At 47.1% G+C, this 25,209-nt stretch overlaps 1 protein-coding gene across 2 annotated transcripts in view; it reads right to left on the reverse strand.

The window, feature by feature from the left end:
- Positions 1-575: 575 nt before the first annotated feature.
- The window catches only part of PRKX (protein kinase X-linked), a 77,335-nt gene continuing 52,701 nt past the window's right edge, over positions 576-25,209 (reverse strand). Inside the window, exons 4-9 of one of the 2 annotated variants that reach the window (XM_045995293.1) lie at positions 19,214-19,333; positions 12,515-12,610; positions 9,065-9,122; positions 6,709-6,786; positions 5,355-5,520; positions 576-3,059 (exon numbers count right to left, since the gene is read on the reverse strand). In XM_045995293.1, the coding sequence (XP_045851249.1) occupies positions 5,395-5,520; positions 6,709-6,786; positions 9,065-9,122; positions 12,515-12,610; positions 19,214-19,333 (478 nt within the window). In that variant the 3' untranslated portion in view covers positions 576-3,059; positions 5,355-5,394. The remainder of the gene's footprint in view (positions 3,060-5,354; positions 5,521-6,708; positions 6,787-9,064; positions 9,123-12,514; positions 12,611-19,213; positions 19,334-25,209) is intronic. The other variant, XM_045995292.1, reaches the window with a different exon arrangement.

Raw genomic sequence — 25,209 nt, forward strand, 5'->3', positions numbered from 1 at the left:
AAGTAGGATATGCTGTATGGCCAGCTGTGACTCAACTTCCTTCTGAGCCTTACAGTTGTGTGTTCAAGCAGGCTGGTGACAATCCCTTTTGAAAAACAGCAACCGCCCCAACACATTTCTTTGCAAAACACAGGTTTCCTGAGGAATTTTTTTAATGGTATCTGTATTTAAGAAAATATTGCCAACTCATAAAATTGCATAGAACGAAAGGAGTCTATCATTTCTTCTTCTGATGTGAATTTTGCGAGTATTTCCATGACATTTCTTCTTGTGACTTCTGCACACGGATATCCGATCAGATACCTGAAATTTTCAGAGTGCCCCCGCGGAGCAGACTGCTTTTCAACGATATATCATGAGTGTCCCACGTGTTTGGGACTCATTTTGATTAAATCAGTCTTTGCATTACATCACCCTGCTTAATTTAACAGTCCAGCCACGGGCCATTAACACATGGCGTGTGCCACCTTGAATATTGAAATGGCAAGACTGAGTTTAACACCATCTGGTATTTTTGGAATTCCTTTTAGTTTTTAATTTGTTTTGCATGGTTCATGGCCAATGACAATGTTTTCAAAGAGCCATGTGATCCGTGCATTCCAATGTCGGCGTGTGTGTGTGTGTGTGTGTGTGTGCATATCCGTCCAATATTAAGGCATCTCATTTCATGCTTTCTTGAGGCTATTTTCATATCCTATATTAAATCTGGGACAGTGAGAACTAAACCCGAAAATATGCACATGGGTCAATGTGTCTACTACAGTGCTTTATCATGTTCAAGAAAGGTGTTTCATTTATTTTTATTTTTTTAAGCACAGGGCTCCAAAATAATAATAATTTATTTTTATAAGTCAGAAAACGTGAGATCTTTGCTTTCCCCCTCGTGGGTTTATATCTCAGCGCACCATCCCTTTGTCGATTTAGGCTTGTAACAGTCGATGAAGAGGCAGTTAATTGTCAACGTCAGACTCGTAACCGTCCAGGATGAGACACTTCGTGCTGAAAGTGAGGCCCATTCTGGCCCCCCACTTAATGCAAACAGCATGGGGATTGCTCAGTCCAGACTGAAAACACTGTTCTGCTGGAACATCCATACAGCTCGCCCTTTAAAAATATTTTTCCTTTGAGTTACTCATTACAAATGTTTATTTTACTAAATCTTGGGGTCACCCTGACCTTACTCATTGGATTTGTATTCGAAGAGCAGGTGATACATGAGAAAGGGGAAACGTGGCATGGCTTTGATTTCAGGGTCTTTTAAAGCTTGCGTGGGTGCACGTGTTCTCCATTCCACCTTCCAGCACACAGAGCCCCAGCCTTCTGACTTGTGAGTGGGATCTGGCCAAATATGGTAGGTGACTACGTGGACTTTGACATTTTGCTACTCTAAGAAATGCAGGACTTTCCCACACAGCGGCTCTCCACGTCCACAGACATGGTCGCAGAGAAGAGGTACAAAGGGTTATATGGACAGAAAAGGTCTTTCCAGGCACGGTACTGGAGAATAATAATGTCCATGACAGCCAAGAATCCACAAGGTGACTCAGGAACACATAAACTGGAGAAGCCTTGAGAGGGTGCCCAGGTTTGACTCTTCCCCGCACCCATTTCAGCAACACATCTCCCAGGGCAGGTGCTGCTTCCACACCCAGTGCCCAAGGAGCTGAACTTTTCTAGGCCAACCATGGGAGAAAGGAAGGGTAGAGACACGTCTTGGAGGTCTATGTGGGTATCCCTCTGTGGTCACCAAAGGCTCTGGTACCTATTAGTTAAGGGCACAGACATCCCTACAGAAGGTGATGGCTGAGCCCTATGACCAGACACAACGCAGATATGAGCAAGTCTATTTGTCCAGCTGAGTCACGGCCAGCAGAGACACAAGCAATGCATCACAGAGAGCATAGACTCCCAGGACCTCTTTGCATGCCTCCTTTTCTGGGAAGACCCACATCCAGCAACACACCCGCTGGAGCCCACTCCGCACCCACCCTGCATTAAGTCAATCCCAAGGGGAAAGCATGGGCAGGGTGCTCTCTTCATGGTATCTTCACAATCAGGTCCAGAGAGGAAAAGACACAATCTCACCCACTAATAAGTCTGCACAAGCCCACCCTGCCTACGAGACAAAAGCACGCTGGACGCACCCAAAGAGAACATTTACGAGGACAGAAACAAGAGGTGTAAATTTCTACAACACCGAACACTGACGCCCGATAGCTCATCTGCATCTCATTCTTCCCACAGTGGAAGTTAAAATAAAAACACGCTTGCATGAAAGTCACCCGGGCAACTGAGCCAACATGGAAAGTCACCTGTTAGCTCTGCATTTTGCTGGACACAGAGCTCAAATGGTATATAATTAGGTAGACGCCCGCCACTGCTCCCATCACCACAATGGACTGCGGAATTTCCGGATGTGATGCAGGAGATTTCTGGACGGCATTCCATGCCTTGAACAACATTAATGGCCACTGGTACTCTCAGACTCAAACTCAAACGGACGCATCCTTGTCTTCCCTTCTGGTTTCAAGATCTGGAGTCACCAGACAAGAAGCACGAAAGATACGGGACGTGGGCCACCACAACAGGTTTCCTCACAAGCTACAGAATCACAGGCTCTACCAAGTATGAAGATTAACATCACGGTGCAATTCCTGCGCACCCGTCCCACGGTCTTTTTACACACGCACACACTCACGCAGCGCACACGCACACGTGCTCGCCATCTGTGGTTATAACCAAACACGTTCAGTTCAAACTCATAAAGTTAAGTCTACGAGGAAAACCAAGACATCACAGTAGGTTCATCACACACAGAGATAAGATAAAAATCTACAACCAATTTTCCGAAAGGTCCTACTGTGCAGTAGATATCCAGTTGCTTAATGATGCTTAATTTCCAGTTGCTTAAATAATGCCAGGTCCATGACTTTGTACGGATATACAGTCTCTTTATGTACATCCGGACTTCTAGAATACGGAAATGTCCTTATCCCGTGGACGTGACCCTTCTTCACAGCGGATGTGCCGTTCTTTGTTCCCAGGAGGTTGAAATCATCCTAGTCGAGACACGAATTTAAAAAAAAGGGTTTTGTTAGTTTTCAGAACTGGGTAAGTTTTATAATAATCATACTAACAACTCAAAAATGACTCCATAACACACAAGAACAAACGTTCCTTTGCAATTCTTCTTGCCAAGATCCACAGGCATGAATTCTATGAATGCTTATTAATAAAATCAGTAAGCCGTGGGATACCCAGTGGCTCAGCAACTTTCCAGCTAGAGAGAAAACATCTCAAGTCAAATGCGGAAATCAAATAAAAACCAAAATGGGAGGTCTCTCCCTGCCAGCTGTTCTAACAGTCCCCTCCATGGGCTGAAGAGATGGGAGACTTCACTTTCCAAAGGCGAGTGGGTTAGTCATACAGCGGTTAACTGGCTCTGGAGAGCCGCCACAAAGCTGCACTTGGGTGTCCTCCATGGGAGACCATTTTGCTTCACGGAGAAATTGCCTTCCCTCACAGATGGTCACGCCTGTTTATTCAGCACTAAAAATGCCGGATCTCTGTCCCCTGCTTTGTGCAAAATCGGGGAAACAGAGTCAAATGTTACGATGTCTAGCTGCTCCAGCAAGAGACCAAAATCTAAGGTTGTGGAATAAACACAAAGTCATGTGATCATGACATGATTTCTTGATTGCCCAACATTCACCAAGAAGGTCAAACAGCGTCCCTACCACTGGCCGAAGTCCATCAAGGATGACTCCAGGCACACAACACAATACCATTAATGTATATTCCCAAGGACATGCACCGCCTTGAGAAAGTTATTCCTGTCTGCAGAATCTGCTAAAAACCTATCCACGGCCACTGGGGGTACAATTCCCAACCATGAATAGAAAACTATCCCCCGAGTACACAACAGACCCCATCAGACGGCAGATTTGTGTCTCCTTAAGTAAATTTAATAGTATCCCCGTTACAAAAAGGCTCCAGTCCTCTGGCTTATCAACTAAGTGTCGTGCTCTAGAAAACATACCACGTCTTCCATCAAGACGGAAGATGGATCCCGCCTTCCATTTAAGGATGACTGGATAAAAATCATTCACAAAATATTACGGGCAAATCATTCAAAGTTGAAGCAAATGAAGAGAAGAGAAAGTAAACCCAAATTTAGAAACACCTCCTACTTGTAAAACTCGTTAACTGGCCTTCATGAGCTTTGCAGAAGCTGTAAAAGCTACAGAGTCTTTTTTTTAAGAGAACCTCAGGAGAACAGTCATTAAGTGTTGAAAAGACTAAAACCCATCAAGCAGACATGTTCCCTTCTCATCCACAGGGCCACCTGTCTTCTGTCTTACTGAATTTTTGTTTCCACATTTTAACGTTTAGGCAGGTTTCCTCTTGGGATCTGCGTGGCAGGACCAGCAGAGAGTAGAGGTCTCTGGTACAGAATGCGTCCCTCCCTGCGAGGGTTCTAGAACGGTGTCAACTGGAACGTTGTATTGACCAGTTATTTCTCCCATTCCACATAATTACTGTTGGGGGGATAAACAGAAGCCAAAAACAACAACAACAACAAAAAAAACAACCCAAGAAAAGTCAAGGAGGAGACCTCTCATTGGTTCCATCTTGCTTCTCTTCCTTCCTGCCATTTTTCTCACCTGCATGTCATGAGAAGGAAAACCCAAGTGGAATACATCACCAAGTTTCTTCACAGAACTGGGAGAAACTGAAAGGTCTTCACCACCCACATTCAAAAGATCCTTCAAAGTCATCTTCACCACCCACATTCAAAAGATCCTTCAAAGTTATCGATTCCACAGACATAGAGTCACAGACCTTAAAGGTTCAAAGAAATGACTCAAAAATCCATTCTTTTAAATGTCAAATGGAGCTTAGCCAATTCGATCAGAGCTGTTCACCGCCGTCGTCAGTTTTTAGTGAAAAGAGGTTTAAAAAAAACCCTTCTGAAAATATTTGGTTGGTATCTGGGAGGACGCTGGTCTGGAACTCAGGGTTTCCAGAACACAAGGACTCAGGGATTTTTTTTACCAAAGGGTCTGTGCCCTGGAATGTGCAGGTGTGCACGGTTCTCACAGGGGTCTTAGCTGAATGTGGATTCTGCCCCAACAGGTGTGTCTGGGGAGTGGGATATTGGAGGCAACGCTGTCTCTGGGCCACACGGCATGTCTTGAGTAACACAACCGGGGTGTTGACTAAGCTGACGCTAGAAGGGCTCCATCTAGCTCTGCCCCACTGCTCGAGTTCTGGGGCATGAGGGAAGCTCCGTTTCACCAACGGCAACATCCCCTTGATGGGGGGACACCTCAACTTCACATATGCATAATTACTTTATCTAAAGATACACCTTCCAGATGAGGATTCCCGTCCTCAGAAATTCTTGAAGACTTCCAAATCTTTCGGAGACACTGGAGGGGCCGTGTTCCAGTCACTCTCGGGGTACGCTTCGAAGTTCGAGGTATCGCCCTCGCCACATAGCTTCGGCACGATGGGGGGCTGCAGGATCGGGGGGGAAACACAGAGGCAAAGTCAGGAGGAAACAGTAGGCACCTGGATGGGATGTGCATCCCTTTATGTCTACAACTTTACATCACAGAGACGACTTGGGAAAACACAGAAAAACCAAAGTTGTCCTTGCTTTGTTTATGAACATGGAAAGCTTTGGATCAGAAATACTGGGAGTAAGGTGTCCACCTATGGTGTGTTATGGGGAATGAAGGGAGAAAAGATGGTAGCCCGTCCTTGCTTCTTAAATTGGACTCTACAAGTCCAAGGTTGAGAATGTCATTATTGAAGACTCCTGTCAAAAACACATTTCAGGGGCGCCTGGGTGGCTCAGTTGTTAAGCAATTGCCTTTGGCTCAGGTCATGATCCTGGGGTCCTAGGATCCAGCCCAGCATCGGGCTCTCTGCTCAGCAGGGAGCCTGCTTCTCCCTCTCCCACTCCCCCTGCTTATAGTCCCTCTCTCACTGTGTCTCTGTCAATAGATAAATCAAATCCTTAAAACCTTTTTTAAATTTTTTTTTAAAAAATGAAAGAAAAAAATACATTTCAATTCTGGGTTGCCCGGCTGCTTGGTCAAGTGTCGAGCTGTTGATTTTGGCTCCGGACCCAATCTCAAGGCCATGAGATCAAGTCTCCCAGCAGCTCTAGGAGTCAGGCTAAGATTTTCCCTCCCTCTCTGTCCCCCCGCCCACACACACATGTGTATGCTCTCTTTCTTCCTCTAAAACAAATAAATCTTTAAAAAGAAATTTGTGTGTGTGTATGCACGTGTATATATTCAGTTCAAAGAAAGGTGATCCAGAAAATATTACCACCATCACTGCATCCATACATGCTGGACAAACACCTGATCTGTGTTATACCATTTACCATTCCCAATTAGAAACTGGTGGGATGCGACTCATCCTGGTCATACTTCAAGTGAGAGACAGAGTCAGGTCTCAAAAAAACCAATTGTAAAATGGGGGGTCTTAACCCGTTACCTCTAGGTGTCTCTGTAGCACTAAGATTTCCACTGAAAAGGGATCTTGGCTTATTCATGATTTGAGATGATCAACCGTATCCTACAAATTAATTACGTATCAGCTGTAAGTAAACAAGTCAGAATCAGACTCTGCCCCTTGCTGAAGACAGGTAACGATGCCGAGCCAATAGTCACCCTCGTACGTATGTTGTACCTTCAGTTTCCTTTGTGGGACCGCCTCCCAATCCACAGTTCGAAACCACCGATGTCGCTTTACGTCATCCGCTCCATTCTTCGAAAGAAACAGGCACCGTCAGTAGACAGAATTTTGGTCTGGAACTCAGGGTTTCCAGAACACAAGGACTCAGGGATTTTTTTTACATTCCAGAGAATCTCTACTTAGTAGAGAATTAAAAGTAAAATTAAATTTTAAAAAGTGTGCTATGTTTTGAGTCATTGTCCCTGGACCATGACCTAGGACGGAAAATATATACATAAAGGTGCTGTGTTCTGTTCACTTTCATTCAGAGTACAAACAAATCCTGTCATGACCACTCTGAACCACACACAGAATTAAGACTTTGGCTCAGGCTCCTGAGAGAAAACAAGACAGAAAGAGGGACATTTCTGAGTCTGCTGCCTGTTTTTATCCTGACGGTTTTCTTCAGAATTTAGCATCTTCATCATACAGACCTAGAAACCATGGTTCACTAAATGGTGTCTTTGGCTCAGTATTACAACACTAGTAAGAAACACGACTAGGACTCAAACCTGTAATGTCCACTTCAGAGATCTTAAGAGCTACCCAGCAGGACTTTCTAATTACGCTACCCATGTTTGTGTAATAGTAATGGATTCTTATGGTCTGCCTGCTTCATTCTCAAGGCGAACACCAATGGCCAACTTGCAGATGCCAATGGCAACAGGGTCTTTGAAAATCCTAACCCTAACCTAACACTAACCCTAACCCCAACCTCATCCCCTACCCTATCTCTAACCCTAATCTCTCCCAGGTGTTCAGCCTTCAACCCTACCCATCTTATCCCTTTTTATGGCCCATGGATCAACTTTTTTAATCTATTAAATGTTGGGAATTGTTAAGACAGAAACACATGAATCTGTGATATAGGAAGAAGCCAGTGGATCTGAACATAACATAAAGTTTGTGAAATGTCACCCAGTCCTGTGCAGAGTAACTTATTTGGACATAGGGTCTTGGCACATCTGATTAAGCAAAGGATCGGAGAAGAGCTCATCCTGAATCAGGGTGGCCCTAAATCCAATGGCAGTTGTCCTTGCAAGAGACAGAGTAGGAGAGACACAGACACAGAAGAGAAGCCACATGAAGACAAAGGCAGAGATGGGAGGGACGTGGCCACAAACCCAGGGACACCTGGAGCCCCAGAAGCTGGAAGAGGAAGAAGGACCCTCCCCTGGAGCTTCGGGACAGAGCATGGCCCTAACCCGCCTGGATCTCAGTGGCCATGCCCCATCTGGATCTCAGACTCTGCTCCTTTGTTACAGCAGCCACTGGACACAAATACACACACATCAACAGACGGTTCTGAGAGCTAGCTGCGAATCAAGCCTCACGCACAGGTCTACTGTGTCTCCCAAGACTACGGCAGACAAGACCAAGGCATGGACCCATGATTAAGTTCCTCCATCGATATCCAGAACCAGAAATACCTAAGAAGACGTTCCGAGATTCTCCTAGATTCACTGGTGCCACAAGAGAACCAAAACGTGCATGTAAGATATCGTACCATTTACGCAATAATCTTTAAACATATTCCCCTCCACAGGAAAAGTTTGTGAAAATGACACAGGATGTACACTTCCTCAAATGATTAATTCCCACACAGACACGCACACCCATGGTTATGGCACTATTCACAACAGCCAAAAGGCGGAAAACAACCCAAATGTCCATCAGCAGAGGGATGAGTACACACAGTGGGGTCCATCCATGAATGGAGTGTGACTTGTCCTTAGAAAGGAACAAGGCACTGACACCTGCCAGCATCTGGACAGACCCTGAAAACACGGGAGGAGCCAGACACAGAACATCACGTATGCTCTGATTCACGTATAGGAAAGCCCAGAACAGGGAAATCTACAGAGACAGAAAGGGCAGGAGGGATGAAAGGATCGGGTAACAACAGCATAGGGTATGGGGTTTCTTTCTGAGAAGGAAACGTTCCTTGACATTGACTTTGGTGATGGTTCCCCAAGTCTGCAAACCTAGTAAAAGGTGCTGGACTGCACGCTCTGAATGGGGAGGCATGTATGGTATGTGAGTTATAGGTCCATCACGTTATTTGTAAAAGTCGAAATAACTAAGCAAAATACCGACATCTTGGAGATGACGGGTGAGCCATTTACTCATTTGGAGAGAAGGGATGTGGTATAGACCCAGGTGGATTTTGCATGCCCAGACACCCAGATCTGAACTCTAGCCAACAATTAAACACGATCACTGTGCCTTTGTCTCTATAAATAGAAATGTATGTATGGTGCCAAGTGATAGGAGTGTCTCGTGCATAATCCGTCTGAAAACAAACACTGACCTTCATGTTTCCAAGGCGTCGGGTTCTGTCAACGACCAGCAATTTCCTAATGAGGTCTCTACATGCGGGAAGGAGACAAAAAGAAGATGCATCTTAATACGGACCCAAGCAAACACAGCGTGTCAGCGGCAATAAAATCCACCCACCACATTAAGCAATGGAGGGAGGATAAATTTTCATTTTGCCTCCACATTTTCCCACCAATTGTTTCTTCACCAATATGGGTTTCTAAGTAATTTATGCAAAGCAGGGCTGGCTACACAGAGGGACAGAGCAAAGGGGAAAAGGTTCATTACATCACCGTGCAGAAAACGAGCCTTTCGATAGAAGATGCAAGAAAATTATGTGTCTGCCCCAAGCATAGCGACATTTCCCTTAAAATGTACCCGTGAGTCTGTTCTTGCCCAAGAGAAGACATCTGCCTTCACCAAAACGAATGGCTATGCTCTGCCCTAAGGAGCTACTTATTTATGGGATTCTGGTTGTACGCTGCTTGCTCTCCCATAACATACAAACTTCTGTGAGTCCCTTAAACTCTGCTTCTCCATCCACTTCAGAATCCAGGGCCATTACGATCTGATAGTTTATGTCAAGACATTCAGAAGACAGGCTAGTTCTAGAAATAAAAGGTAAGGAAATAAAATTTGTGCTTGTGTGTGTCTCTGCACATAATACACAGAATACATTATGGACAGTAATATCTAGAGACTTCAAATATAAATTGAAATCCCCCAGACAAATCAAAAGACCTATGGTCCAGCTTCAAAAAACCCATGACACAACTTTACAAAACTAAAAGGAACCTTATGCCCTGGAGTGAGGAGCACACCCTCAGACTCACGCCATGGGCGCTGAAATCCCAAGACCCGTGGCAATATATGGGAAGGTCCAGGGTTCCAAGATCCCTGAATGCCTTATGTCTAGACTGTGAATCACCAAACACCACACTCTCAAACAATCCCAACTAATGTGTTTTTTTCCCTTCTCTTTCTCTACCATTTACTGTTAGTGCATCTACTTAAAGCGGTCTACACTGGGGTTCTAAATAAATGAAGTTCTATTTAAAATATAAAACTGCACCCTTACAGAACAGCACAGTCCCGAAAGCAAAGGGTAAGGATGTAAAGGGGCTGTCCGATATGGCAAAGCTGTGTAGGAGCTCTGGAGGTGCCTGCAATCCTGGGACAGGCTCTGTGGCCACTGGCCATCCCTTGATTCTATCCTGCCTGGCTTCTCTCCAGCCACTATGAGACAGGAAGAAACACTGGGAAGGAGTTTGGTCTACCACGTTGGCAATAAGCCCCAAAGCTCTGATGTCCTTTCAGCTGTCTAAGATCCTACAAGGAATCTCAGTGCCAGTCCAAAGACACAGGTGCCCAGGCAGGAAGGTGACACGGTCAAATGCCGAGGTTGTGTGAACCAACAACAACAGAAGACCTTGAGAACTTGAGAGTCAAAATCCAACTGTCATGGTACCCAAAGGCAGTGGTTTGCATACGCAAGCCTCATTAGGGTCCTGCTTCTCAGCCAACTTGGGAAGATCTAGGCAATAATGGGAAGAAGTGAAGTTCTTCTCAACCACCATCTGCAATCAGCAACTGCACCCAAGGATCCCAGGTTCCTGCTCTGGCTGAGTTCCCATGCTGGGGACACGGGGGTCCCAGGCAAGAGAGAAGAGCCTGCTCAACGAGGAGCATTCTAGACCAAAGGACAGCAGGGCAGACCCTGGTGGGTCTCTCTCAGAATAGACTACAATGAAAAGAGGCATAGGGGGTAGACACCAAATGTAGATTGAACTTAATGTTTGTCGTCGTTCCTTCTTTTCCATGGAACAGTATAAACGTAATATGTTCATGACTGACCTGAGCCCTTCCCACCAATGATGGAAGAAATGACCTACCATTTTATGCGTTGTCCCTTCTCTGGGGAAACCAAGAACCAACCAATTCTTGGAAGAGTTTAGGTTATTCCTTGCAAGAGGAAGTGAATACATCCCCCAAGGTTCTGCCCAGCCAAAGACCATCAGGGGGTCCCCACAAGGGGCTAACTCGGAAAATGCAAGACACAGTCCACACTCTTTTGATGGGGAGCAGGTGCACCAAGAGCAACAGCTAAGCCACAGCTGTATACCTCTGGCTGGATTCTGCCAGTGTGCATTCACACAAGACAACAGATGCCCATACCCCCTAGATTTACTCTGAATGTCAACGGTCTAAGGTCACTACCAACTCTACTCTGCCAATGGGCGTGAGTAGATTTCAATCAAAGCAAACCACTGGGAAATGTTGGCATATCCATGTGACATAATGTCATTCAAGTCTAATGGGATTTGGACCTGGGCGAGAAGCTCTATGTAGTATTTTTTCATTTCTTTCTAGAGAAAAGAAAGTTCTGACTGCTCGATCTCCCTTTCCGCCTCAGTGTCTTAGCATTCATAGGACAGAGTGCCCGCCTTCTGGATGACTATTTTTAATGGAACCTAGTTTTCTTGCTTGTCTTCTAAAACTTGCCTGGTGTGTCAAACACAACCCCGCCTCTGGCCCAACCAACCCAGGGAAACACTGTCTTCTCCTTGGAAGGAGAGCCTCTGTGGGCGAGTAGATGACCTTCAACAGTGAGAAAAGCAACTGGCAGCTATCCCAGTGTCATGAAATCAGTTTTCTCTGTACTCCCTGCCCATGGGCTATTTTTAAAAAACAGCAAAAAGAGAGAAATGTTAAGTTCTTGACTAAACGTGGTTAACCACCTTGTGATCAGGTGGGCTTGGCTCACCTGGGAAATGCAGAGAAAGAACTACAAGTCACGATACAAAATTGTCTGCTAGGTGACCAGATGGACGAACGTAACTGGAATGCCAAATGCGTTCTGAGAGTTTTAAAGACTTCAGTTTTCTCCCCACCGTCACCACAAATTTAATGACCCACACACAAATTCAGTCACTAACCCTGAAGCTGTAGAGAAGTCCTCATAGCAGATGTTCAACAGCCTTAATATCAGCATGAAAAAGGAATTTAAGAATGAAAGTCATTTAAGCAGGAGGAGAAAGAGACAGCCTGCTAAAGCCATCAACGGGCCGGCCAACCGCAGAACCAGCGAGAGGCGGCGAAGGCTTGGGAGGAACCCTTTTCATCCAATACCCCAACAGTTCTGTTACTCGGGGTGATTCACAAATCCCTTTATTGGCTAATTGTAAATGTCATTTCTCTCAAGGCCCATAAAATCTGGCCAAGAGTCATGAAAAGGTTAAGTATCATTACAGTAGAATGACGACCACCTTTTCCCGTCGGGTGGAAACGCTGACTGTCCAGAAGACACGGAGCACAGCCCAGTAAGAACACAGTACGCTGTCCTGCTCAGTGGATGCCTGCTCTGTGATTTCTTGTCGGTGATTTTAAAAATAAACGACCTCCCCCCACCGAACCCCGACGAGGAGGGAAACGGTTTACTTACTTTACACTGAAATCCAAATGTCTGGGGAAATCGATTTTGCCTGCAAGGATTTTTTGATAAATGCCAAACGGGTTGTCATCGAAAAACGGAGGGAACCTGTAAGAAAAATAAGTAGCTATTTTTAGCAGAGAGCAAGCACGGAAAAAAATCCCTGCTTCGTAGCGAGTGGTATTTCTAGACGCTCGACGAAGGCAGGACGTTTACGAGGTCATTCCCCCTTCAGACCAGGAGTGAAGATCCTTGCACTCTTCAAACATCGGGTTCTATGTGGCACACAGTACGTGCTCAATAAACACGAGCAGGACAAATGGAGGAGGATGTGTAACACTGTTTCCTATTTTTCTTTTCTTTTTGGTCCAGGTAGACCATACGTCTATAAGCAGCCAGTATCTGAACCTCCACAGTAGATGAATTCACGTAGGTCACACGTAGGGAGCTGGGCGAGAGCAAGGCTGGTTCCTAACTTGAACTTTGGGCCACAAAGATCTAGCGCATCACAGCCGGCAGTCTGTTTTTATAAATAAAGTTTTATTGGCAACGGGGGCCTGCTCACGCACTTAAGTATTACCGTCTACGGCATAGTTATCAGAAGGAAAGACTGTCCTAGCACAGAAACCAACAGTCATGTCTTCTCTAATACAATGAAATAGGGGGAAAAAAATCTGAAGTAAGTTACCCAAGAACATACTTAAAAGTGCAAAGAGCTAGAAAAATCAAAGCAAATAGAGAAGTTAATAAACATGGGCCAGATACCCACCCACATGCCCAAGGCACAGGCTGTACTTCTGGTATCTGCTCAGAATGCTGAAGGCAAAGACCCTTAACTCAGGACACTGCTAATTGGATCCTTTAGAAGGAGAACTTCTAATTCCCTGAAACAACCACTGGCCATAGCTCTATAAAATGGCGCTTTTCATGGGGTGGCTCAGTTAGTTACGCGTCTGACTCTTGATTTCAGCTCAGGTCATGACCTCATGAGATTCTCTCTCTGCCTCCCTGGCTCCCCACTTTGCTCATAGTCGCTCCCCAAATAAATAAATAAATCTTAAAAAAAAAAAAAAAGAGGGAGTTTTGCAATGATATCCGGATGGAAGAGGTCAACTTTCATTAGGAAAAAGAAAAAAAAAAATTCCTGTTAATTCCAAATCGATTTCTGACATTTTTTTTAAAAAGTAAATAAATTTAAAAACCAGAATATAGTGAGGGCCATGGTGGTCTCCAAAAAGGTACATCCATGTTTCTACCCTGACCATCTGAGAACGTGGCCTTATTTGGAGAACGAGACTTTGGGAATGTGACTGAGCAACACATACTGAAATGAGCTCATTCTGGATCAGGGTGGCCCTAAATGCAATGACAGGTGTCCCTGGAAGAGACAGAAGAGGAAAGACAAACATAGGAGAAGCCACATGAGGACAGAGGCAGAGAAGGGAGGAACATGGGCATAAATTCAGGGACTCTTGGAGCCCCAGAAGCTGGAAGAGACAGGAAGGACCCTTCTTGGAGCCTCTGGAGGGAACACAGCCCTGTCCCGCCTGGATCTCAGAGGTCCTACCCCGCCTGGATCTCAGGAGCCCTGCCCTGCCTGGATCTCAGACTTCTGGTCTCCAGAGCTGGAGGAGGATGAATTCCTGTGGTTTTAAACCACCTCATCTCTGGTCTTTTGTTACAGCTGCCCCAGGACACTCCTACAGATACTTCCTGGATCTCTTGGCTTCTAAGTTTTTAGCAACACCCATTTCCCTGTTCTCTTTATGGAGGCATCACTCCTAGATGGATTAAGACGGTGCCTGTTTGGAAATGGGACTGTGAGTGCCATTTTGGTTTATGGTAGACCCTAAATCCAATGACATGGTCTTTATAAGCAACAGAAGAAGAGATTCAGAGAGGAGAAGCCACGTGAGGACAGAGGCAGAGATGGGAGGGAGGTGGCCACCAGCCCAGGGACGCCTGCAGCCCCATGAGCTGGAAGAGGAAGGAAGGACCCTCCTTGGAGCTTGGGGAGGGAACATGACCCTGCCGCGTCTGGATCTCTGCAGCCCTGCCCCGCCTGGATCTCAGACTTTTGGTCTTCAGAGGTGGGAAAGGATGGATTTCCATTGTAAGCCACCGTGTTTTTAGCCATTTGTCCTGCCCGCTACCGCTATACAGAAGAGACATGTTAACTCTGCACTTATATTACAGAGAAGTGAAAAACTGAAAAACTGTAGAATATAAAGTACAAAAAAAGGACGTTAAGGGGAATGCTGAGGGAGAAGAGGGAGGTGAATAAGGACAATGCAAGACACTCGGTCAACGGGAACGTGTAGCCACACGTGATAAAGGCGTGAAACAGCTTTTTTCCTTTGTGACATCTTAGCTATTCATCGATACACTCTGGAGCAAGCAGAGTCCCCGTGCTGGGAAGGACACAGCAGAATCTCTGAGCCGCTGGTTATCTGGGTTTCGTTACTACAACGACTTTGGCCACTGTTGACTTCTGGCATTACGAGCTTCCCCGTCCTGAGACGCTGCCCAGGCCAGGCTCGGAGGAAAGGTCTATACGCACCCGCCAACTACGGCTTCCAGTTCACAGCTCCCGAGTCGGCCGTTTCTGGTCGGCCAGATGCTCGGTCTAACAATGCCTAAGGGGGTCGGACTGCTTCCTGGGGTGGCAGCCCCGTCTCAGGATTTCATCAGGAGGAAGGCGCACGTTGACAAACGGCCTGTTAAACACCAGGAGAAAACGTGCCCTACATACCTAACAGCCGTTATTGGACAATCCTTAAACAAAGTGTTCTCAGGAAGCAGGCATTACGGGGCTGTATCATGGGGAAGGTATGCTAGCAGTGGTTTAACGAGCGGGAATAAATGGTAATAAATGAGTAGTACCAGATCCTGCCCGAAGGAAGAAGCAGAGAGAACAGGGATCTGAGAATGAGCCGTGCCCCCACACATGGGGAAAGCGCCCTAAGAAATCTTCCAATCTGTCTTTTATCCAACGTAATCCTTCCCGTTCTCCAACAAGCACCGAGCGCTCATTATGTAAGTGAGCTAAAGAGATCCACAGAGCCAGTGGCGTGCGGAAGGACGACCTGCTTGTGGGCACGAAGGAAGGTCGAGAGTTTCCTCTCCCAGCGTCACGCCAACTTGGCTGCTGTTTCCATCCTCGCTCCATGACGACTTGGACATATCCGCTCGACCCACCCACACCTGCCAGGAGAATGGACTGTCCATAAAGAGGACAAAGAGGACCCTAATGGTGAGCAAGGCAGGCAATTTGGACACGGACTCAACAGAGAAGAAGGAAGAGTTTCTGGACAGAACACCGAATGGGGATGTACTATTGGTTCACCGTTTTTGACGTCTTCCTCAAAGAGCCCCTGCTGTGGTAGGTGCCTAGAAAACGTAAAGCCTGTGTCCTTCACTGAAAGGGACAAGGACAAAGAGCTGGGCTGTGCAAGGATGAACGGCGGAGTGTAGTGTAGGAAAGAGTCCCAGCGACACCTTGTCTCAAGTATGGCGGCCATGATTCTCCATGTGGGGTACCACGGAACCCTGAGGTTCCACCAAGTGCCGTTCATGAGCTTTGGGACAGCTTTCCCCTCCCCCCAGAATGCAGCTCTCAACGTGGATGCATTTTCTTCACACACTTCGAGCAACCATGGCCTGGTTGGGGCGTGTGTGTGTGTGTGTGTGTGTGTGTGTGTGTGATACTTCTACCTGCTGCCAGGCAAACATGGGCAGGAGAGGAAGCAGCTGGAGGGCGACAGTGAGGAGAATTCAGAGGTGGTCCAGGGGAAGGTTGTAGGTTGAATCTGACAAACTGCAGAGGGAGCCATGGAATGCCCAAGAAGGACTGGCGAAGCTTGTGGTATGTGCACGGACTTGTGTCCCTCTCCCTCCGGAAAGACTGGACCCTTTCCATCCATCCATTGGAATGGGTAAATGGAAATACATTCAGTGTTTTGACTGGGATAGGGTTTTATTGACTCATCATCAATTATCCTAGCAAGAGTCTCATAATGTATTCGATCTTTCTTCACTACTTTCTATTCTACTAATATTATAGTGTGTTACATTACAAATACACTGTGAGATTATTAGGAACATTCTACTTTCTAATATCCTAATACAGCATATTCTCATATTTGATGAACTATATCATAATATTCTAATCACTCTAATAAGTATTTTTACATAATAATCCTAATATACTCACCTAATACCTCCCAATAGTATATTCTAATTTTATTCGATTTTAATTTTATTCTAATTCCAATACTTTCCTTCTATGCCATCAATATTGTTTTCCAAAGTTGTGTTTACTGATAACAGCTCACAGTAGTATATTCAATATGCAGAAGATATCCCACTCGAATGTACAGTAGGAAAATGGGGAAAACAGAGCTGGTGAATTTCATCTATTCAGCCCTGGCCTCCGGGGGTTCATTTAGCGTTAAACAATGCTGACCTCTAGTGGTCAGTAACACGAAGGAGGGGAGATGGGTTGCAGGGCCTCTGAGGGGAATCTGACGAACACCAGCACATCCACATTCCCAACCATGGTTATTGCCTGCTTGGATGGGCCCCGTGTGTGATTCATGTTAACTTTCTGCTCAGTTTGGGACTTCACGGGCTCAGGTGTCTGTCAAGAAATTCGGTTCTGTGTGATTTGTTGGACACACCGGGGTGCAGAGTAACACATGATGGATGGATGGATGGATGGGTGGGTGGATGGACAGACAGGTAAAGAGGATAGACAGATGGATGATGGATGGATGGGTGGGTAGGTGGGTGGATGGATGGCTAGATGAATGGGGAGACAGATATGGGGATGGATGGATGGAGAGATAGACAGAGATGATGGATGGACAGATGGATGGATGGATAGATAGGGAGGATGGGAGGATGGGTGGATGGATGGATAGATAGGCAGAGATGATGGACAGATGGATGGACTGATGGATAGACAGGCAGAGATGATGGATGGATGGATCGATGGATCGATGGATAGACAGGGAGGAGGGATGGATAGATAGAGATGATGGATGGATGGACAGATGGATAGATAGACAGGCAGAGATGATGGACAGATGGATGGATTGATGGGTAGACAGGAAGGATGGATGGATGGATCGATGGATCCATGGATAGACAGGGAGGATGGATAGATGGATGGATAGATAGAGATGATGGATGGATGGATGGACAGATGGACAGGCAGAGATGATGGATGGATAGATGGGACAGAAAGGGAGGATGGATGGACGGATGGATGGATAGATGGATAGACAGGGAGGACGGATGGATGGATGGATGGATAGATAGAGATGATAGATACATGGATGAAAGATAGCCGATGGACAGATAGATGGATGATGGCTAGACAGGCAGACCGAACAGACAGGTGATGGATGGATAGATGGACTGGTAGATGGACAATCAGACAGATGGATGGATAGACAGATATGATACAGAGAGATGACAAGAGATGACAGACACTAGATGATAACAGATGACAGATACATGAGTAGATAGTTGATAAATAGGTAATAGAGAAATACAAGTTTGCACAAGACTCCACTCTGGCCACACCCTCTGTGCAGAAATACACGTCCTTCCATCATTCTTTCCAACTGAAAGGGAAAGTTTCCATGCAAAGAGCTCTGGTCTTGCCCTGCAGGGAATCAGATGTGGAAGTCAGTCGGGCTTTGGGTTCAACTGGGAGTGAACTCTGAGCACCTGCCAAGTGCCCTAGCAGGAAACTGGCCTGAAGAAGGAGGACAAAGGACAGGGCAGGAAGGGTGGAAGGTGGCAGAGGGACCGCACGACCAAGGGCCCCCGACCACTGTCCTCACACCTCGCAGATCAGCTGGCTGTGAGCAGCATCATCAGAAAAGAACCCTTCCTCCATGGGGCCAGGAGGAATTCCCACGTCTAGGATCTCTAAGCGGGGGAGTGTTTGCTTTACATTTCTGGTAGAGGAACACCACACCTGTCTCGTGCCTCAGTCAGGCTGGACTCCTTCTTCACGGTGATACCGTGATACCCGTTCAACACCTCTGCTGTCTGGATGCAGGGAAAGCAGAACCTTGCTAGCCTCAAGCCAAGAAAGTATGGGCACATGCTCTCCTTCCCAGCACGTGACTCATTCATAAAGTCCTAAACCATACGCAATTTCTGTATCTTTATCCAGCACGTACGGTCATTACCTGAGCTCTATGCCTTGCTCCAAAAGAGCCCATGCAGACCTCATATTATAGTCCTGGGAGGCAGGGACATTTAGACAGGAGAAAGGTCTCAAATGGGGACTTCCCATGTAAGATGGGATTTGTCCGTCTACCCATCCGTCTATCCATCCATCACCTGTCTATTCTGTCTGTCTGTCTAGCCATCCATACATCTGTGCATCTGCTATCCGTCATCCATCCATCCATCGTCTCTACCTATCCATCCATCCATCCTCCCTCTCTATCCATCCATCCTCCCCATCCATCCATCCATCCATCCATCCATCCATCCATCCATCCATCATCTCTGTGAGCTGGGGCTTCCCATGTGCTTTTCCTCTTGTGAAAGCATGCTTAACCGTGTGTCCCCACTGCTGTGCTGGCATGGGGAAGCCAGCATGGGAGGACACCACACCACCAAAAGCACTAGACGTCTAGCAGCAGGAGAGGGAAGCACTGGAGAGGACGCACGGACCCTCCTACTCACCCCGAGTGCATCTCAAAGATCAGGATGCCGAGTGCCCACCAGTCCACAGCTCTCCCGTGGCCCTTGCTCTGGATGACTTCAGGGGCCAAATACTCGGGCGTTCCACAAAGGGTCCACGTCCTGGGGACAGAGAAGGGCATAATGGAGAGTTAGGAGTCCCGGGCTAATGCATGCATCTCAGAAGGACTGAATGTGACAATGACGTCGGTGATTACCACGATGCCCTATCCCCACCCCATGGACACACCGTGCTGGACAGAGATGCCACCATTGTCTAAGAGGACTTGACCCCTTACAAACACTCATTAACCCAAACAGAACCGAAGGAACGTCCTTGGTATCCCAGCCTCACACTCTGGCTGTCGCTTACCGTGGTTACTCAAACACAAAAATGCCACAGCACCTGCTTTCCCATGAAATGATATGGGAAAAAACTCAAGAATTCACTCACTAAGGCGTCAGGAACCTACATGTCTGCTCCATCAACGAGCTAGTGCTCGCCTCCAGAGGAAAGGCAAACCCACCGCTAATGACCCTTTCCACCTGCTCCCAAAAACCTATGATGTGTTTGCAATGTTTCTGTGGGTTCAAGGTCATTTTCATCTCACCAGTGGCTTCTAGAAATCCTTAGGTTAAGGGACACTGGGATATTTAGGGTTTAAACAGGGTAGGGGGCTTTTTGAAAGGATTGTCTCTGCAGAAGGACGGACACTTGCCAAAAATTTAGCTTCTAGCCTCACCCTGGGGACAGTGGGCTAGAAATAAAGAATGCTGACCTCTCCTGCCCCCATCAAAACTGGACCCAGCCCAGACAGTGGAGCTTCTCATGGTCAGGTGTGTTGGGTTTTACTCTGGTCACCCTCCCCTATGCTGTGTCGGATCTCTCTTTTTCCCAAAAGGTAAAAATGGAGTTTCCTTTCCTCTTGTCCTTATAAGAGAATTCTCCTTATACTTAAAAAGAGGCACTATGTTTCATTAAAAGTCACAGATGTATCACCTTTCTGCTGAGATCTCTAAATTTTACACTCTACGGAAAACGCAAGACTGATTGTCTTCATTCTCTCCCAGTTCACATGCCTCAGCATGGAGGTGATGCAGAACTCACCCATAAAAAAGACTTTTTTTTTAAAAAAAGGTAAAATTTTGAGTATCATATAAATAAGTGCTGAGATGTAATGAACGGCATGTTGACTAGCTTTAATAAGACCGTATTTCACATCTGAAATTTACCAAGACGACAGAACTTATGTGTGTTCCCATGACCGCAAAAAAGTGGTAACCAGGTGAGATGATCAGATGTGATCACGAACTTGAGTGTGGTAATCCCTTTACAATCTGTATTAAATCACACTATGCAACCTTTTGAAATACCATATGGTACAATGTCTATATGTACAATTTGTCGATCATACATCATTAAAGATGGAGGGGGGAAAAAAAAGAGATGAGGACACGGACATGCACAGAGGGAAGACCACTGGGGACACAGGGATGGTGTCTACACTCTAGGAACCACATGAGGTGACCTGAAGCCTGGACAGAGGCTCAGAACAGACCCCTTTCTTGGAGCCACTGTGGGATCACGGCTCTGCAGACACCTTCATTCCAGAACTCCCAACTTCCAGAACCGCGGGAGAGTACCGTTGTCCGAAGCCCATTGGTCGACAGCCCCGGGGAAGGACCGCGCTCCCCACCACGCCGTCCACGCACACACTTCACCCTCCTTCCAAAGCACCTGCAGACTCGTCCCCGCACACTCTGTTGGCACACTGAGTTGTTTGATGGAATGCAAGCTGATGGCAGGGAAAGGCAGACATCTAAAAATACAACTGCAGGGCTCAAGATGGCCGTACTGATTTCCACGTCTGTTTCTAAACAGCTGGCCAGCCTCGCCCGCAAAGACTCTGCCAGATGAAAGCCCGTCTCTAAGGCGGGCAGTGGTGGCTCGGGAAGCGGAAGGTATGGGGCTTCCGCGTGTATGGAGTTCAGGTCCTCCTTGTGCCTTTGCTCCTTGGTCAGCAGGAAGGAAAGAGTCCAAAATGGAGAGCACGTCACGGCCATCAGGATGTGACCCAGAAGGGCCGGTGAGGATGTGGAGAATAGGGATCCCTCGTGCACAAGCTGGTGGGGATGCAAGCTGGGGCAGCCACTGTGCAGAACAGTATGGCGGGCATTTGCAAAGTGAAACCTAGCATCATCATACGATCCATGACGCCTTCCAGTGTATACTCGAAGGAAACAAAGGCAAGAGTGTTGAAGACATACTTGCACACCCATGTTCAGACCAGCGTGACTCATCCCAGTGGCCAAAAGACAGGTGCCAACCCAAGCGCCCATCAGTGGATGAATGGATCAAGAAGACGGGATCCATTCACACCATGGAATGTGTGTGATTCAGCCTGAAAAAGGCACAACACTGACCCCTGCTCACGACGTGGATGAACCTGGAGGACTTGCTGCTGAGCGACCTCAGCCAGACACAAAAAGACAAATATCGTATGATGTCACATGGACGCAGTCCCCAGAGAAGGGAAATGCTCACAGACAGAAAGGAGATGGTGGTGCCAGGGGCTGGGGGAGGGGGTGGGGATCAAGTACTTCTCGGGGACAGAGCTTCTCTAGGGAAGGGTGCAAAATTGTGCAGAGGGATGGCGTGGATATTGCAAATGCATCTGATTACACTGAATCATGTCCTTCAAAATGGGGAAGATGGTCAATTTTATCCTAAGTATACTTTGCAACGATCTTTATTAAAAAGTCCAGAGGCAGAAGAGGCCAGGCAGAGCAGGGCGTCCTCCAAGGAGGGAAGATTCAAAGAAGAGTGTCTGATGAACCAAGTCAAGGGAAGGGAAGCAGGACCTCAGAAGAGGCTGGACAAAGGCTGGGTTTGGAGAGGGCTTGGGAATCTGTCAGTCTAGAGAGATGGCTGTGTCCAGTTGGCGCTCTCCTGCCAGGGAAAATGTTGCATGGGGTCCTCCGCTTAGTGACTGAGACCTTGAGCTCGAGGGCAGACCTGGGCCCTTTTTGCCAGCATATGGGGCAGGTCCTTCATGGTGGACTCCCAGGCTGGTGGCATGCCCAAGGCTGCCTGAAGCTAGCTGGAAATCGAGCTCTGGGCTCATGTTAAGAGCAGGTGAGGTGGCTGCAGGTCATTATATATGCATCAGGTACAGCGTCTCCCTTTGCATTTGGAAAGGTGCATCTCTTTCTGGCTCTGTCCTAGCGTAGAGGCACGGGAGAAGGCTGTGGAACCTTCCAGCTTCTGAGCTTCCCTGTGTAGTCCAAGACTTGTTCAGAGGAAGACCCTCCTGCAAATGGCCCCGGTGCATCATGGATGTACACAGAGGCATAAACATCTAGAGAGATTTGGACGGCGGTCAACATGGAAAGATGAGACGAAGAGCCCTGGATGTTATTCAGAGGCCGCGAGTCCAGGCTGTGAATTATCCATGCCCCCAGTCGTCTCTCCTGCTCACACAGCTCTGGAGAGCAGGCAAGGTTACACCTGATGTTCTCAGTGCTCAGTGTTATCAGTTCCACCGTGGCAGGGCGGGAGACCGTGTTAACGAAAGAAAGACTGGATTCTGTGCAAGGTATGTGTGTCGAACTGCTCGTGTGTTCTTAACCTCCCATCACCTGCCAGGGCATCTATACAGGGGGGAACCCTGCGCCCCCAAAAGTCCTAAACCCAGAGCCTGTGAACGTGATCTTATTTGGAAATAGGGTCTTGCAGATGTAATCAAGTTAAGACGACGTCATATTGGACCACGATGAACTAACTCAGTAACTGGTGTGCCTGTGAGAAGAGGGAGAGACAGAGAGATCTCTCTCTGGGATCCCTACCCCACAGTGAGCAGACAGCCATCTAAAAACCAGCAAGGTCCTCACCAGCAACCAAGCTGCCCGGCATCCTGAGCGTGGGCTGCCAGCCTCCAGAACTGCGACAAATCAATTTCCTATAAGGTAGTCAATCCTTTCAGATTAGGACCCCAGTCTCCTGACCTCATTTAACCTGAATTACCTCCTAAAAGCCCTACCTCCAAATACAGTGGGCTTGGGAGGGTTAAAGCTTTAATACATGAATTTTGGAGGGACACAATTCAGCCCATAGCAATGGTGGGGATAGTGATGGTGGTGATGATGGTGTAGGTGGTGATGGGGATGAAGGTCACGGTGATGATAGTGATGGCTGATGGTCATGATAATGATGGTGAAGGAGGAGGTGATTTTAATGGTGGTGATGATGGTGATGATGATGCTGGTGGTGGTGATAATGATGGTGTAGGTGGTGATGATGGTGGTGATGGGGATGAAGGTCACGGTGATGGTGGTGATGGCTGATGGTCATGATAATGATGGTGAAGGAGGAGGTGATTTTAATGGTGGTGATGATGGTGATGATGATGCTGGTGGTAGTGATAATGATGGTGTAGGTGGTGATGATGGTGGTGATGGGGATGAAGGTCACGGTGATGGTGGTGATGGCTGATGGTCATGATAATGATGGCGAAGGAGGTGGTGATTTTAATGGTGGCGATGATGGTGGTGGTGGTGATAATCATGGTATAGGCACGGACGGCAGTGGTGATGGGGATGATGGTGGTGTTGAAAGTGGTGACGATGGTCATACTAATCACGGAGATGATACAGTCAGAAGCATCTTATGTCTACCCAATGCTTAGTATGTGTCAGGAGCTGCTCGAAGGATTTCTTTCCAATTAGCAGATCCAACCATTCTTAGCAACAATCCTACAAAGTAGGAATAATTCTCACCTCCCAGATGAGCAAAGCAAGGCATATAGAGGCATGAGACGCCTGGGTTGCTTGGTGGTTAAACAGCTGCTTTCGGCTCTGGTCATGATCCCTGCATCAGGCTCCTTGCTCAGCAGGGAGTCTGCTTCTCTCTCTGCCTGTCTCTCCCCCGACTTGTACTCTCTGTCTCTCTCTCTGTCTCTGACAAATAAATATTGGGAAAAAAAAAAAAAAAAGACATACAGAGGCAGTTAACGTGCCTGAGCTGAGCAGCCCAACAGTATCACGGTCCATTCACAGCAAGTATCCCCACAGCTCCCCTCTTCCTCATCCCTGCTCTGATGTGATGCTCCCACTAAGAGAGGCCGATGCTAACAGAAAGAAATCGGAGCTGGAAGTCACAAGGTACCAGCACATGGCAGTTGTGAGAATGTGGGCAAGACATCTTCCCCTCAGGGCTTCTGATTTCTCATCCGTACAATGAGGACATGGAGTGGATAAACTCTAAAATAGTGTGTATGGGTGTATGTGTATGCACGCTCGTGTGAGAGAAGCAGACAGACCGATTCCAGGATCCTGAGCATTTCCTACCCCTGCTGCGTCTACACAGCATCTGGGAGTAAACTGGTGGTTTCTGACACACCAGTGCAAGGGGAGGCAGGAACACCATGACATGACGCAGCACGAGCAGACAGGCTGGGCTCAGGACGGCATGGGGACATGGCCTTGGATCCATCTATCCTGCCTTCAGGCTCTACACTTTGACAACACAAGAAACCTCATATATGTGAACTCACACACGATGCGGCCTTTTGCGTCCGGCTTCTTTCAGTTGCGGTAATGGCTTTCCAGGTTCATGGATGTCGTGGCTTTGTTACTTTTCGTGCCTCAATAACCATCCGTGGGATGAATATACCTTCTGGCTGGTTTTGATGAGCTCACACAACAGACGGTCTAGTTTGGGGGATGCAGGCCAAACTGTGTCTGCAAATGGCCAGATGCTGAATATATTGAACAGATGATATACTTCTACCGCACAGAGACTAAATCGGTATTAAGAGGTATGCACTAGGACACCTGGGTGGCTCAGTGGGTTAAAGCCTCTGCCTTCAGCTCAGGTCATGATCCCAGGGTCCTGGGATCGAGTCCCACATTGGGCTCCCTGCTCAGCCAGAAGTGAGCTTCTCCCTCTCCCCCTGCTGCTCCTCCTACTTGTGAGCTCTCTCTCTCCCCCTCTAACATAT

Source organism: Meles meles, chromosome X (assembly GCF_922984935.1).
Source record: "Meles meles chromosome X, mMelMel3.1 paternal haplotype, whole genome shotgun sequence".
Classification (NCBI taxonomy): Eukaryota; Metazoa; Chordata; class Mammalia; order Carnivora; family Mustelidae; genus Meles; species Meles meles.